At 34.2% G+C, this 17428-nt stretch overlaps 1 protein-coding gene across 19 annotated transcripts in view; it reads right to left on the reverse strand.

Moving 5' to 3' along the window:
• The window catches only part of BBS9 (Bardet-Biedl syndrome 9), a 431432-nt gene that overhangs the window by 188644 nt on the left and 225360 nt on the right, over positions 1–17428 (reverse strand). For all 19 annotated transcript variants that reach the window (XR_013356572.1, XM_077856234.1, XM_077856239.1 and 16 more), the window contains 2 exons: positions 14024–14196; positions 10015–10167 (listed from right to left, as the gene is read on the reverse strand). Coding sequence is in view for 18 of the 19 variants with exons in the window: in XM_077856234.1 (XP_077712360.1) it covers positions 10015–10167; positions 14024–14196 (326 nt within the window). In the remaining variant the exon portion in view is untranslated. The remainder of the gene's footprint in view (positions 1–10014; positions 10168–14023; positions 14197–17428) is intronic.

Consider the following 17428-nt stretch of genomic DNA (forward strand, 5'->3'; position numbering starts at 1 on the left):
ATTCATTCATTCATTCATGAGAGACAAGAGAGAGAGGCAGAGACATAGGCAGAGGGAAAAGCCCAGGCTTCCTGCAGGGAGCCTAATGCCAGACTCCATCCCAGGACCTCGGGATCACGACTTCAGCCAAAGACAGTTGCTCAACCACTGAGCTACCCAGGCATCCCTCAGGGTCTGAGATATAGTCCCAAATCAGGCTCCCTGCTCAGCAGGTAGTCTGCTTGAGATTCTTTCGCTCTCTGTCTCTCTAAATAATAAATAAAATATCTTTTTTTAAAAAAATAATCAATCAATAAATTAAGGATTAGAAAAAAGAAAAAAACAAGAGACATTACAAGAAACGACATAAAATTATGAGTTCACAATCATCTGTAGCTAGAACTGTAATGTCTGCTGAGGAAGCCACTAGCCACATATGGCTATTCAGAGCCTGAAATGTGCTACAGATGTGAACTAAACAATGTATTGAATACTTACTATGAAAGGAATAGAAAGTGTCTTGATAATTTTGATTAATGTAGAAATAGTATTTTACATATATAGGGTTAAATAAAACATTATCAAGATTAATTTCACTTGTTGCATTTTGTTTTTTTAAATGTGACTACTAGAAAACTTAAATTAGATATATGGCTCATATTTCTTTCTTGGAGTATATTTCTGTCGGAGCAGATGTCATAGCCACACACATATACTGAATATATCAGTGATATATTTAAAACAAGCACACTTTGGAGATTATATTCTAGACTCTGATTTAGTGGAAGCAAAATTTACATAATTTTAGAAGAGCTTTGTATTTTCTTCTAGTTTCACTGAGGGACTAGTGAAGTGATAGAATAAGACAATCCTCACACTTATTCATATTCATTCAAGCCTACCATTCAGTTATCTAATTTCTCCTTTTTGAGTGAATAGGAATAAACTAACTCATATATGGAACAATAATCTGAAGTTCTAAACATTCAGAGAATAGAGAAATGAATTTATAGGGTATACAGAGGAGAGAGAAAATACTTCCTTCAGAAAATACCATCAAATGATCACATTCACTTTTTAAAAAGTTATTACTTTTAAAAAATTGTGGTAAAATACACAGAACAAAAAAATTATTATCCTGTTTTAAGTATATAGTTCAATAGTGTTAAGTACATTTACATATTGTGAAAAATTATTTTCATGCTTATCAAATTGTGATCATATTAACAGAAATGGCTTAACAATTTAAAGTCATCTAAAATAAATGTGCACTATTTTCAATTTTTTATATTCCTTCTAAATCTTTGCACACTCATCTACTATAGATACAACTATTTCATTATTTGAAACTTACTACATACCAACTGCTATTTTCAATTATTTGGGATGTTTATATCATTCTGGTTTTTAAAATAATTAAATGAAATGATGATATGAAATGAGATCATATCAAATGGTAGCACTACAATAAAACGAATTACTTTCTAACCATGGAAAGCTAGTTTATAGTGATTAGTGTTATAAACAACCAACCTGATAGATGTATTTTTTTCCTTTGTGAGCTATTTTCTTAGATAAATAGCCAAGAGTAGAATTATGGGGTAAAAATACAGAAACTCCATTTTTTAACTTACCACCTCCATTCATCCCCAAACATATGGCTGCAAATTCCTATGCCCCCTTTCTCACCTGTTTATTCTATCTCCTTCAGAGGAGAAAGAATGTCTTCTTCACTCTTAAATAGTTAGAAGAAAAACAAATGAAGCAATATAACCAAATCCCTGATACCTCCTTCTCAGTCTATCAGTGTATTGTTTTTACTTGCCAATGGCAAAGAAGAAAGTAGGCCTAAATGTTTCATCACATATTCCTTTGTGTTATCAGCCAAAATCATCAAAATCATGCTCATTTAAAAAGTCATGGACCAAAAGCTCTTAGACTTCTGCGTGACTTAAAATGATTTTTATACATCAATACCATACAAATAAACAAAGTGGAAGGAAGTTTTAAGTACAGAAAAAGTAACAAAAAGCAAACTCCAAACCACAGGATCTCTGTTTAAAATTATGCTTAATACAACCTCTGTTTTGCAGAAAAGAAAAATCAGCCAAGTGCCTTTCTAGAACACTAATGACTATCAGTCATTACATCACACATATGTCATCTGACACAAACTTTTAGATTAGTAAACATTTTTCCTTTACTACAACAGAGAGTTAGTGTTCAAACAGGAAGGAAAAAAAAAAAAAAACTCACCACACGTAAAAGCATCAAAACACAAGTCAAACTGTAGGGTAAGTCTAAATGTCCCCAGTTTCAATTCAGCCAATCAGTCCTGCTTTGACTAACAAATGCACATAAAATTTTTATAATATGAAAGAGAACTTATTTGCCAAAGCTTTTCTTCCAAATGCAATTAGCATTATAATTTGATAGCAAAGAAATTGAACTTCAGAATAAGCTAACACATTAACAAACTTCTTCCTCTGATACTCAAGTTTCAGATGTAATATATACTTTAGGGAACTCTCCAGAAGCTTTTACTACCTTTCTGATAGGTGTATACCCATCAAATATTGGATGACCACTAATATATATACATATATATATATATATTACATGAATATGTACAAATTGTTTACATGAATCTCCTTTTCCTTTAACCTGACTATAGTTTCACTAAAGAAAACCTAGGATGTCTATCTGCCCTGTGGAAATGACTAACTATACCACAAGATATACTAAAGCACAGACTTTGGAATAGATGGCTTAATATCTATGTAACAGCAAGTTGCCTAACCCTGCTTGGAGTCTCAAGCTCTTCATCCATAACTTGGGATCCATGATTGGGAACAACAATGCCACCTTCACAAGATGACTGTGATTTTTTAATTGAAGTAATAAATGAAATTTACCTCAGACTCAACAGATGCTCAATAAACATGAATTTCCCTTCTCTTCCCTTACTTCCTTTCTTAGGTCCTCCAAAAATATATTCAGACTGACAAGGCAGCATTCCAGTTGTACACATGAGGAAATCTGGATTTCTAAACGCTGACAAAAAAATTCTTGACATGGTTACTTTCTTTCAACATTATGCCTTTAAAGCCAGAAGTAAAGGTGAAACCTCCTTCAAAAAGGAAGACTTTTTTTCCCAAATTCTAGAATAAATTATTAAAATTGTAATGGGCAACTGGGAAATCCTCATTCACTGGAGAATGTAAGTATCATGAGATGCTTTTCCCAGAGTGATAGCCCTAGCCTCCTCTCCTTGCTTCAGCCACCGGCTGACCTCAGGAAGGGGTGCCTGGTAGATGCCCTCAATGAAATGTGATAGGATGGAAGGTAGATGCTATGCGGGAAAGGCCTCCTAGTAAGATTTAAAAGCCAATGTGGAAATATGTGTTCTGGGGTTCCTAGCCAATCAAAAATACAGGTTTTGGGAATGACTTACAGTTGAAAAAGGGAGAAAAGTGGTTGGCTGACCCCCTTGTGTACCAGAACTCATAATTACTGATGGCACATCTTGGAGCCAGTGACCCACCTGTTGGGAGTCTAAAACAAGGCTGGTACCCACAACTGCTTGAAAACAACTAACTGCAGAATGATGAGATAAGTCTTATCACTCATGGTCAGTTAACCAAGATGCCTTTCCCAGAGAGAAACCATTAAGCTACCCCCAGAGTTGCTCTCACTGATGTCTACTTCATCCCTTTTTTCTTCATCTCTGGGGAACTCACAGGTAGCTCTGGGGTGGTGGTCATAAAGCCTTTCTGTTTTTGAACTCTCTTCTGTATCTGAACTCCCAGTTGGCTTATTCTACTCATCAGAAATTAGTTAGTATCCTGACAGGGCCAGGACCATCTACATTATTTGAAGGGCCCAGAGCAAAAGGAAAATAGAGGGCCTTTTGTTCAAAAGTATTAAGAATATCAAGATGGCAACCACAGGGCTTTAAATCAAACACGGGGTTCTGTGTGATTGCACAGGTCACATGTCCATGAAGCATACCCAGAACAAGTGGAGCCCTACGAGGAGACTGAATAACAGATTCCATCCCCAAAACAACTGACCATAACTAAGTGCACAGGTGAGTAGTATTCAGGCAGTCTCACTAACCTGAAAACAGTACAGATACTCTCTTTGCTTTTAACAACTCTTGACAAACCTAATTACAAGATAAATTATCTCCAGAGTTCATGGACCAAATTGATTATGAATAAATAATATTGCAATGACAACAAAAATTTAGGTTTGGAAGTCAAAAGTATAAAAAACCTAAACCTAGGGGTTATGGAAGGGAAAAAATTGTCTTCTAAACAATTTTGCTAATTTGGTATATGTTCAAGAAAAAAAAAAAAGTAGGGTAGATAACCAAAAATGCCCACAATTCTCTACTCATCCAATAAGGAAGAAGGGTTTATTTCCTTACCTCTTTGATCTGGGTTGGTCAAAACTTATAGAGAATTAGACACATGGCAGAAGCTTAAATGACAGTTGTACATTATGACCTGTAGCTATCGTGTGAATAATGCCAGGCCAGCCCACTAGGCCAGGAGAGACATGTAGTACAATGATCCCATCTAACTGTGAGCCAACTGCCAAATATGTGAGTAAGTACATCCCACACCATCCAGTCTCCAGCTGAGCCATCAGCTGACCAGGGACACACATGAGTGAGCCCAGTGGAGATCAACCAAGCATGGCCCAGATCAACAGAACTGCCCAAGTGAACAACAATGAATTACTGCTGTTTTAAGTCACTAAGGTTTGAGGTGGTTTGCTATACAGTAAAATCATTAAAGATACAGGTAGTACATTAGCTTAGCAAGAGAAAAATGGATTATGTAATAATAAGCAGGGGCTGAGACAACTCGCTCACCATTTTTGGCAGGGAGATTAGATTCCCACTAAATTGCATAATACGTTCCAGATGGATTTTAAAAGTATATATAAAAAATGATAACATAAAAATGCTAGAATAAATTACATGTTGATATTCATGTACTCTTGGCATGGGAAAGGCTTTCTTAGGCAGAGAAGCCTAAAGGAAAAAAATGGATAGATTTTATTACATAATTGCTTTTTAAACTTTACATGTCAAAAAAAACATTATAAATAAAAATAAAAGGCAAATAACAAATTGGTAAAACTTTTTTCATACATGAAAAGAGATTATATCCCTCATATATGTATTTTTATGCATGACAAAAGTATGATAAAAGATTGCCATTCCTAACATACATAAAATAACAAGAAAAAGCTGAACTACCTGACAGACTACTGAACAGAAAATATACACACATAAATCACTATAAAACAAATACAAATGGCTAATTAACATTTTTAAAAATTCAACATCACTAATAAGCAAAGAAAAAAAAGATAAAACAACAATCATATTCTCTTTTCAGTTAAAAACTGTAAAGATCAAAACAATAATGCCCAGAAAACAGACATTTTCCTATACTGCTTGTGGAACTATAATTTGGTACATTTATGCAAAGCAATGTGTGTGTGTGTGTGTGTGTGTGTGTGTGTGTGTGTTTGAGTGAAATTTTTAAAAATTTTTCTTCTAGGGAAACAATCAGGGATTCAGGAAGGACATCCACTTGACCTCATGATCCTGATGCCCCCTTCCCTTTTGGTATCCTCTCTGGAACCAAACAACACACAAAGAAGTGTGGGGATGCCCATAAGGATAAAGGATCTTTCTCATTCTTAGCTGAGGTCTAGATTTATGAGATTGACAGCAAAATTTCAGAAAGATGATGTATTATTATAACCTCTTTTGTCTGAAAAAATGAATAGTGCTGTTTTGAGATAGTATAACTAGGTCAAATAAAAATGAAGAACAGTCTCCCAGAGTTGTAGTTAACATTTGTTGAGAGCTCATTCTGTACCATGCACTATCCTAAGCAATCTACATGTTTATACATTTCAGTCCTCATAACAACCCCATAAAAGAAGGAGCATTCTACAGGTAGGAACACTGATGCTTAGGATTGGTTTTGTTTTCTCTGTTTAAGTAATTTGCCAAAGGTCACAGAGCCAAGACTAGAACATAATCAAGCTAACTCTAGACATAGAGTTCTTAATCATTTTACTAGGATACTTCAGATATGTCCTTTTAAACCCTAGAGCACTTATTGGCATGTATCTAAAGAAAACAATGTTGGATGTCTTACTACAACCTTAGAAGCAGCAGCTTTCTCTATTAGGCCCTTGTGGACCAAAATCAAAGATACCTAAACTGCAAGCCATACAAAGGTGAGAGGCCTACTTCATGGGCTCATTAGGTAAGCAAGCAGTACCTGCAGTTTCTGCTAAATTATTTAGGAAGGCAGAAGAGAGTTTCTTTTAGTGGCATTTGGGGATTTTAAAACAAACCATCCCAATGATTCATGAGCCTGAACTCAAAGAATTCTCTATCAATCTGTTCTTTGTAGTGTTGCTATTATCAAAAATATAGTTTCAATAAATTATATTAGTTAGTGGCAATAAAGAATTCATTAATAGAGCAAATATTTATTAAGCACCTATAATGTGGCAAGAAATCTATCATCCTAAGAAAATAGCAGTGAGTAAAGCAAAAGAAAAAAAAGTTCTTGCCTTCAGAGAGTTTACACACTAGTTTTAGGAGGATACTGGCTTCTGCTTCTATTTTCACATAAGCCAATTATCACTATTCATTAAATGCTAACAATGAAACATCCTCCAGATACATGGTGATAAATGCAATAAAATGTAAATCTTTCACTGGATAGCTCAGAGTGCTTCTCTTAACTGCTCCTGGTTGAACTAAGGTGGCACTAAGACCCACAGAATGATTAACAAAAAAAAAATTACATGCTCCCTACACATGAGAAAACAAGGATTCTACACAGGTAACAGATCTAATTTAAGCTGCTATGTTAGGAAAACACATTAAAAATCTACTGACAGTCATGCCATGGAAATTAAGATCAAACTCTAGCATGGCTCATTATATCAAGCATTCAGCTAATCGGCCAATTAAATCATGCCCCCTACCCAGGCAAAGGATAAAGATAAAAAAAATTTACACTAGGTACAGAAAGTATGTGATAGTGAAGTATGTCATATCCCTTTTGGTCACAGTAGGATGTCTAAAAGGGATTTTTCTCACTGTTAGACTCAACATTGAAACTACTATTATGATCCATTCTTTAATAACCTATAGTTTGTCCATACTACAGATTATACTACATAACACACAGAGAGGTAGGTCTATACATTAATACAGAAAGAGCTCCACTACACACTGTTAGAAGAAAAAGGAAAAAGAGAAGTATACCAATACATATAGTATAATACTATTTATGGATTATTTTAGCCTCATAAAATAATACTTCATTTCTGAATGGAAAAAAAAAAGGTCTGGAAAAACACAAAATCATAAAAGTGATTACATTTTTGAGGAGATGATAAAGGGCCATGATAGAGAATTTAGCACAGTGTATAACCTTATCATTTTGGGGGGAAATTATATCCATGTATTAAATATGTCATTAAAAGTTAACTAAAGAGAGTTAAAATAGAGAACAATCAATATCTCACTATAATTTAATATGAACATATAATAAAATTGAGTAGTAAATTACATTAAAACTAAGTCAAATTCTTTATACTATTCATATCTTTCAAAAGCTTATTCATTTTCTTTTTAATCTAAAATGAATGGGGATTTAAAGCTAAAACCCATGGTTTTAATCGTCTTGTCTGCAATATTACAAATCATGGAAAAACCCAACACTGAGACTAAGCAAAAAAAAAAAAAAATCTAGCACTTTAAACATACAAAAGACAAAGGAATGGGATCCCTGGGTGGCGCAGCAGTTTGGCGCCTGCCTTTGGCCCAGGGCGTGATCCTGGAGACCTGGGATCGAATCCCACATCAGGCTCCCGGTGCATGGAGCCTTGCTTCTCCCTCTGCCTGTCTCTGCCTCTCTCTCCTTCTCTCTCTGTGACTATCATAAATAAATAAAAATTCAAAAAAAAAAAAAGACAAAGGAAGCCTTACTATATAGAAAATATGGAAAGCATTAAATCAAACATCCTCATCAACTTCCTTTACACACTCCTCTGCCATTATGTCCAAAATATAGAGTATCATTAAAGACAAGAGTCAGCCTATTTTTAGCCCCAAGCATAGGCAGGTATAGAATGAGATAAAGTCATCAAAGAAACATGAAGGTAGAGAGGAAAAAAAGAAAGGAAATGAAAAACAAACCAAAACAAAAAGCATACTTAAGAAGAAAAGAAACATAGAACAGAAAGAGCATCATTAGCAACTGAGTTGGGAGTCATAATTGCACCAGCACAAAGGGAACTGGCCATCTAGATTTGTAAAACAATTTGCCAAGCATTTCCACATATATTGGCAAACAGAATCTTTGTAACAACATGGTATTTATCCCATTTTACAGAAAGAAACTGAAGTTCTGAGAGGGTCAGGGCAACTGCCAAAAGCCATAAAGCTAATAAGTGACAGAACTGGGGTCTTTGGACTGCAAGCCCAGTGTTTTAGTACCCTACTGCTTCTACAGACTGTCTCTCAAATTGCTTCTAATTTTCACATAACCATGAATATTTCAAGAACAACTGTATTATCAATACATTTATTGATGTCTTATTCTTCTTTCCTCTAGGGAAGCTAACTGAAAAAAACTCTGATTTGTCCATTCAAAGCCAACGGAATATGATAGAGGAGGGCAGTGGGGGTAGGGGTGGCAATAAAAGGCAACATGACAAGAGTTTTGTGGTGATGGAGCTGTTTATCTTGAATGTGGTGGTGTATATATGAACCTACATATGTGATAAAATTGTATAGAGCTTAAAACACACATACCCACCACTAACTAGCACAAGTAAAATCATGGAATTCTGAATAAAATCCATGGATTTTATCAATGCTAAATCCTGGTTGTGGTATACTGTAGGTTTGCAAAATGTTACAACTGGAGGAAAGTGAATAAAGAATACATGAGATCTATCTGTATTTTTTGTTATAACTGCAATTGAACATATAACTATCTCAAAAAAATTGAAATAAAAAATGAACAAAATGTTCATATGACCAATACTGATTTTGAAACAGATTAGTGATCTTGTATAGAAGTCATAAGAGGGATCCCTGGGTGGCGCAGCGGTTTGGTGCCTGCCTTTGGCCCAGGGCACGATCCTGGAGACCTGGGATCGAATCCCACGACCAGCTCCCGGTGCATGGAGCCTGCTTCTCCCTCTGCCTGTGTCTCTGCCTCTCTCTCTCTCTCTCTCTCTATCATAAATAATAAATTTAAAAAAAAAATTAAGAAGTCATAAGATATGTAGTCATTCAAAGCTGACTCCAGTATAGTGGACCTGGCAGAGGTCTTACCCATAAAATTTTAAATTTTAAAAACTATCACTTCAACTTTGAATAGCTTTTGGTGACAGAATACTGTAAGAATGAGAGTCAGATCACCCTAGCCATGTGAAGGATAAACTACTAATGGAAAGAAGAATCAGGAAGAGGAAGAAATAAATCTTTTTGAACAAGAACATAAAAGCTGTTTAAGAATTCCATCTCAAAACATCAACTGACATAAAAAATGAAAGTGTAAGCCATTGCTCAGTAGGACAATTAAGGAATTATGGTGATAATTATGAGATGCACCAAAAATTATTTAATATTAATACTAAGCATAATAGCTACTATTTATCAAGCACATACTATGTGCCTGGCATTGTGCTGGCTGGCTGCTTCACATAAATGATCAAAAATCTTCACAATAACTGTGGGAGGTAAAATGTGGAAACTGATAGATCTTATGTAATTTACTCAAGATCACATAATTAGAAAGTCACAAAGCTGGACTTTGATCCTAGGTTTTTCTGACTCTAAAGCTTGTTTGCTATTTGCTGCTCTAAGGTACACAGGGAAGAAATATCTAACTTGACGTTCTAGTGTATAACTAGGGCTAGGGATAAAAATTATGTTTAGTAGTGGAAAACAATCATTGATAACATACTTACCTGCTTATAAGTTCCATCTAGCAAGGTGTCCAGGTGTTGGAGGGGGGCAGGTGTTTTATCTTTGAACCTTGTTAATAGTCGGCGTTGAATGGCTCGAAATTGTACTGCTCTTTCAGATAAGAGTTCTTCTAATTTTTCACCATTTATCCGCAACTACAATAAAGAATTTCTTAAATTCAGGTTAAACATGCACAACAAAACACCTTTAAAGTAAGAATACAGACAATGTCAACTAAAGCTTAAAAGAGAGTAATGAAGAAATTTAAATGTATTATAGTTAAGAGAATTAGAATTAAAACTGTGATATTTTGGTATGTGAATAGGTTGATAATAGAGAATGATAGGTCAAATGGAAATTCAGTAAAAATGACCTAGTATCACTGGGGAAAAGACAGATTTTTTTTAAAGATTTATTTATTTATTTATGAGAGAGAGAGAGAAAGAGAGAGAGAGGGGCAGAGACACAGGAGGAGGGAGAAGCAGGCTCCATGCAGGGAGCCCGATGCAAACTCAATCCTGGGACTCCAGGATCGCACCCTTGGCCAAAGGGAGGCGCCAAACCGCTGAGCCACCCAGGGATCCCCAAGACAGATTATTTAATAAATGTCCTGTAATAACTGATTACATGAGAAAAAAGAATAAGAATTTCTCACCCAGTCTTTACAGCAAAATCAACTAGAAAAATAAAAAGCTTAGACACAACAAAAGTACTAGAAAAATTAGATTTTTTAAATAATCTTGCCATGAAAAAGACACTTATAATTCAAAAGGCAAAAGCCAGACACATACTCATACCTTGATAAATCTGTAACTAAGGGGGAAAAAAAGGAATTCTATTTGGTTAAAAAAATATTAAGTGACAAGACAACAAAATGTAAAAATAATAGCAATAACCACAAAGATAAAAAGTCAAGCCCATAATATCTAGAGAGTATCTAAGAATCAATGAGAAAAGGACCAAAATCCAATACAAATCAGTAAGAAAGAGCATCAATCAATAGAAAAAAGGACAAAATTTAATAAAAAGCTAATACAAATAGCTCTCAAACAATATAGCCTTTGATCTAGCAAGCCCATATCCAGCAATTTATCCTAGAAGTATGCTCGCAAAAAGTAATAACATATGAAGATATTCATTACAGAATTATTTGTTCTATTGTATTATAGTAAGATATTATTAATAATCAAAATACTCATCAATAGGGGAACAGGTTAAATAATAAAGAAGACTACTTTGTAGGACCTCTAAGTACTGATATGCAATGTTATCCCAAGATGCTTTGAACGAAACAAAGCAAAACAAAACCAAACACAGAATAGTATGTATAAAATGCTACCATTCATGTATTTTTTAAAAAGAAATCTGTATATTAACATAGTTCTTACTGGATATAATATTTCTAAAAACATATATAAGAAATGGGACTCCAAAAGTTGCTTTCAAAGAGGAGACTGAGTGGCTGAAGGAGGAGCATCTGAAACAGACTCTTTTTATCATAACTCTTCTCATAACCTTTGAATTTAATATTATTAAAATAAAAGAAAGCTAGTCAGAGTCGTAGAGTAGAAGGAACACTTGATGAAATCAAATTATGTGAACTGCTAATTCAACTTTACAAAACAGTCATAAACTAGTCCTGAAATAAATAGCATTTTCAAAATGTTCAGAAATCAGGTGCACCTGGGTGGCTCAGTTGGTTAAGCACCCAAATCTTGATTTTGGCTCAGGTCATGATCTCAGGGTTGTGAGATCAAGCCTGCATCCAGCTGTAATGAGCCTGAAGCCTGCTTAAGATTCTCTCTCTCCCTCTGCCCCTACCCACCCTGTGCAAAAGCTCTCGCTTGCTCGCTCTCTCTCTTTCTCTCAAGAAAATTATTTTTAAAGATCAAAAATCAAACATTTTGCAGTTTAAATTTCTTATATCAAACCAAACTTTCTTTTCAGTATACGTATTCTCCAAATACATGATTTAAAAAAAAAAAAACTTGGAATTTTATTACTCTTTTAATCCCAATTTCAGATGCACTAAGTAACTAAATCAAAGAATATTCTCCTGAAGGGGGAAAAAGAACCTTTTCATTATCAAAAGTTAAATGATAATTTTTTAAATAACTAAATTTTTTAAAAAGAATATTAGCTTAATTATCACTGATACATTCTTTTAAAATATAATTTCCAGCTATAATATTTATTTACTAAAGATACTTTCAATACTGACACATCAGCCAGGTCATCATTTATTTCATTGAATGTGTAACCAAACATCATTGATTAAAATGTTTTCATGTGTCAGAATTTCAACATTTAACAAATATTACTGATTCCAGGGCCAAGCATTGCTCTAGGTGTGGGAAATTACAGCAATGAATAAAAGAGACAAAAATTCCTGCCTTCATAACTTATACTAAGAGACACTTGTATTCCAAAAGCCATCTTGATTCAAAGCTTAAAATCATTTTTTTTTATTAGAGAATGGGGCCAGAGAGAAAGGAAGTATAATGATGCTCCTTTTAAACTGTGTAACAAATGGAAATACCTGTAGTTCATGTTCCCTAAATCCTTCCAAGAAAGGAAATGCCCCTGATGTGGAAACTCCAGGGATTTACTAGCTAGCAAATAAGGGTGAAAACTGTATGTCAATCTTACAGTCAGTCAATCAGAATCTAATATTTTGTGCTTTAAATATTACAGATATATAATTACTATAGTCTTTTTGTAGGCTCTTCCTTCTATAAATCACTAGATCCCAGTTTTGCACAGTGAAGCAGGAATTTTTAAAAATATATCCTAGAGGACTGCAAAGGTTCTCAATCCTTAAAATACCTAAATATATTCCTCAAACTGTCAATTTTGGTCCCATAATTTGGCCAAAAGCATACTGCCCTATAAAATACTATCAGCATAGATGAAAGAGAACTCAAGTAAGTTCAATTTATTTGATAATGACATGCTATTTGTGACTATATGTACTGAAATTTTCCCTTTATGTTCACACTATACAAAAGAAGAAGTTTTTATAGGTTAGAGTCAATGTTCTTAGGATGTCCAAGGGATTGAACATTATGGAATATTCACATAACATATTCTCTGTCTTTCTCTATCACGCACACACTCACACATCATAGTTTATAAACTAAGATGCAAAAACCTATTGATTCCTTAAAAAGTAGTTATACTAGAGAACCAATTCTTCCTTGAATAACATTCAAAATCCTTTTGAAATCCTCCCCCCACCCTTTAATTGTCTACACAGTATATTTATGGGCAAATAAGTAAGTAGAACCTGATGAATTTTTTTTTAACACATGAGATTTTTTAAAACAATGACTGTCATTGTCCGATTTATTTACAAAACATGACTCTTGACTTTTTTCCAAACAAATCAATCTTCAAGGAATGAAAATTTTATATTATGATGATACTCAGGACAATCTAACACAGGCTCTTCCACAGAAGAAATGCAAACATATTCAGGCAACCCAGTCACTGTCAGATCTTATTTGTTGAGACATTTAATCATTCAGCATTACTAAGTGCCCACTGTGCCAGATACTGAAGAATATTTTATGTGGTTAGCCCTCATTCAGATGCAGAAGTTCTGGTGTGCTTGTTAAAAAAGAAAAGGAAAAATCACTTTACTTTATAATCACACCTCATTTATGGCCTGCTAGAATTAGTTAGCCAAACGGCTGCCGATAAGCTCAAATAGTTTTAACACTGGGTTATTGGGGTCAAAGTTTAAGTCCTCATGTGGGAGAATTAAATCAACTCTGTTCTGAAGCCAGACCACATGCTTAGCTCCAGGCAGCCACTGAGTTAATGTCTGCAAATGATCACAAACTAGGCAAGAGGGCAGGAACAGATACACAAAATCTACCATCCACATAAAATAACTACGTGAAACACTCTACCTAATAGCAAGTATACTAGAATTCTTTCCTCTGTAGCATCTCTTTCTCTTTCATACATTGAAAAATTACAGATAATATGACTTATGATCATACACACCTCAAAATGATGATCAATCAACTCAAAATATTCTTGAAGGGGCATAGATCCAGAAAAAGAACAGGCAAAATCTTTGATTCCCTGTTTTTCAAAGTATTCTTGAAGGCGGATAATAAGTTCATTTGTTATGAGCCAAAGATCTTCAAATTGTTCACTCTGAATGCGATATCGTTCTAAGAGAGAAAAAATAATTAAGGAAAATGCTCATTAACACATAATTGCCAGCTAAATCTATGTGAATTATCACTAACTCTGACATGATTATCCAAGCAAAAAGGACAAAGGTTTTTTTGAAATATAAATATGATTTCCACTGCCTTATTGTAGTTTTCTACATCAACTATTTAACATTTTCAAATTTAATTCCAAAGGTATGTGGTCACAGTAGCAAGCTATAGAGTATAGTTCTTTTCCCTATGTTTCTTATCATAGGTTTCAATACAATAAAAACACCCAAATTTGTGTCCCTCTAAAAAAGAAAAGGAAAAGGAAAAGAAAGGAAATGAAAAGAAAAGCAGGAGGGTATTACTATAAATACAAAGGATTTCAAGCTAGAGAGTGGTAGGATATAATCTGTGATTACTTGTTTCTTTGTTTTTATTATAACAGCTGCCAAGTAGAAAATGAATTAGAAAGGGGCAAGAATAGACTTACAGTTAGGACATTAAAACCATGGTCCAGGTCATAGATGGTGGTGGCATATGTAGTAATATTAAAGGCATCATGTTAGGAGGAAAATCCTGTTTCTCTAGTCTTATCCTCTGGTCAAAACTTAAAATTGAGTAAATTTTTAAATTTATGACTTCAGTACAAATAAATGATCGAATCTTCAAATTTTCCATGTACACAAATGGGAAAATAAAACATACCTCACAGGTTAGTATGAAGATCAAATATAATACTCTATGGAAAAGATCTATACAAATGCAATTTTCCTTTGTTTTTTAAATTTAGACCAAACAAAATCAGATGTTCAAAAAATATTGATTGTAAAACTTTAAACTGTCTGGTACAAAAAGTATAGAGTAAAACAAGTGAACAATCAAAAGCTCAATGAAAAACTCAAACATAAATAAAATTAGTAAAAAGTACCCAACAGGTACTTGCCATAGACTGATTTTGTGTTCCCTTCAAAATTCACATGTTAAATCCTAAGATCCAAGACAACGGTACTTGGAAATGGGGCCTCTTGGTGATTAGGTCATGAGGGTGGAGCCCTCGTGAATAGAATTAGTGACCTTCTAAAAGAAACTTGCCCCTTCTGAATTGTGAGGACATAGCAAAAACACAGGCATCTGTGAACCAGGATGTAGTTCCACATCAGACACCCAATCTACTGGCACCTGATTTCGGACTTTGAAGTCTCAAGAACTGTGAGAAATAAATTACTGTTGTACAAAATCTATGGTGTTTAGTTATAATAGCCCAAATGGACTAAGACAGAACTCTACTGTGACCAAGTATAGTACAGGAATGTCACCAAATAACAGAAATGTAAAAACCATAATAAACATTTAAATAGGTGTGATTTTCTGTAACTTTAAAATTTGGGCTTCAATTATTTTCTCACTTTTATCAACACATTCAGGAGAAAGGAAAACTAAAATTTTTGCAATGAAAAATTTTACAATTAAACATAAGATTTAGAAATACAAACACAATATTTTAAGTTGATTTTTTTTCAGATTACCAAAAATCAACAAGAATTAGTGAGTCAAAGATTTATAAGGCATTATTTTTATTATTAAGCATTTTCCCAGTATTAGTACTCCAAGATGGTTAATATTGCCCTGGAGACTTTCCAGAGTATACATTTCATGGAAAGGAGGAATAAAAATTTCTATTTATAATATAACATGAAAGAAGAAAGTTGTATTTTAAAATACACCCTTACAATATTCGTAATTAAAGTAGCTGCCAAAATGAACATTCAATTTATTTTTTTTATCTCTTTTCCTTTGCATCTTGTAATAGCAGCTCAGTGGAAATAACCATTTCAGCCTCCAAATGAAATAAATTTGGATAATTGGAGCCCAGTCAATTGCCATTCCACTCTACTACAAATGGAGAAAATAATATATTTAACTAAACAGGGCACAAAAAAATGTATCACGTCAGTCTCTATTCATGTCAGACATCTGAAGTTCATCGAAATAAATAATGTTTGTATTCATATCATAAACATAGCATAAATGTAATTTATGCTATTTGGAAATTTTAAAATGTGATAGATAAGCAGATGAATGCTTTTTAAACCAAAAAGTTGGAGGAAATAATATAAACAATTTCAGTAGATATTAATATAATATTCCAAAACTACAACTTCTTCAATATTAGTAGAAACTATGGATGATTTCTCTATATTTACTTCTCAAGAAGCTTATTCCAATCTGGATTTTTTTTTTAAGATTCTATTTATTTATTCATGAGAGACACAGAGAGAGAAGCAGAGATAGGCAGAGAGAGAAGCAAGCTCCCTGCGGGGAGCATGATGCGGGACTCGACACCAGGACCCTGGGATCACGACCTGAGCCAAAGGCAGATGCTCAACCACTGAGACACCCAGGCATCCCCAATCTGGATTTATTTAATATTCCCATTGCCCCTTGGTAATACTGCTAAGAAGTTCTAAGATAAATATCAACAGTAATGCTATATTGATAAATCACTCTATACATCAGATTTGATCACTACATTTGTCTCTAAATTCTTAGTCTCATTTAAGGACAAGGGCACCTGAGTGGCTCAATCAGTTAGGCTTCCAACTCTTGATCTCAGTTCAGGTCTTGCTCTCAGGGCTGTAAGTTCAAGCCCTGCAATGGGTTCCACACTGGGCATGGAGCCTACTTTAAAAAAATAAGTAAAAAATTAAAAAAAAAAAAGACCTCTCACAGAGCCCCTACTACATGAACTTCCAGGCACAGAATAAAACTGACCTCTAAAACTCCATGCTTTAATAACCTTCTCCTCTTTCTGAAATGCCATCCACCTAATAATCTCCTATTCATTCTTCAAGATCCTTTACACATAAAATCTCATGGAACCTCATTCCTTTGGGTTCTAATTGCACCTAAAGGGTACTTCTGTTAGCATACCAAACATTCTATTATCGGTTCTCTGCTTGTCTCTCCCATTAGTCCAAGAGCTCCACAGGAGCCATGACAGTCTTTATATCTAATATGTCTACTGAATAAAAAATGAACAAAGGTATGGTCTACTCAGATGAAAAAGAGCAACAGTCTTACTTTCCTTGTTCTAAAAATATTTTGGTTAACACAGTTCAAGATCACATATGCTTTCTTTTGGGCAGGTGTAAAAAGAAAACCTTTTTCAAGACCCAACCTTTATTCATATACAGGACTATAATTTTTTCATTATATCTGAAAGCAAGATAATCAAAACAGA

This window comes from Canis aureus, chromosome 18, assembly GCF_053574225.1.
Source record: "Canis aureus isolate CA01 chromosome 18, VMU_Caureus_v.1.0, whole genome shotgun sequence".
Lineage (NCBI taxonomy): Eukaryota > Metazoa > Chordata > Mammalia > Carnivora > Canidae > Canis > Canis aureus.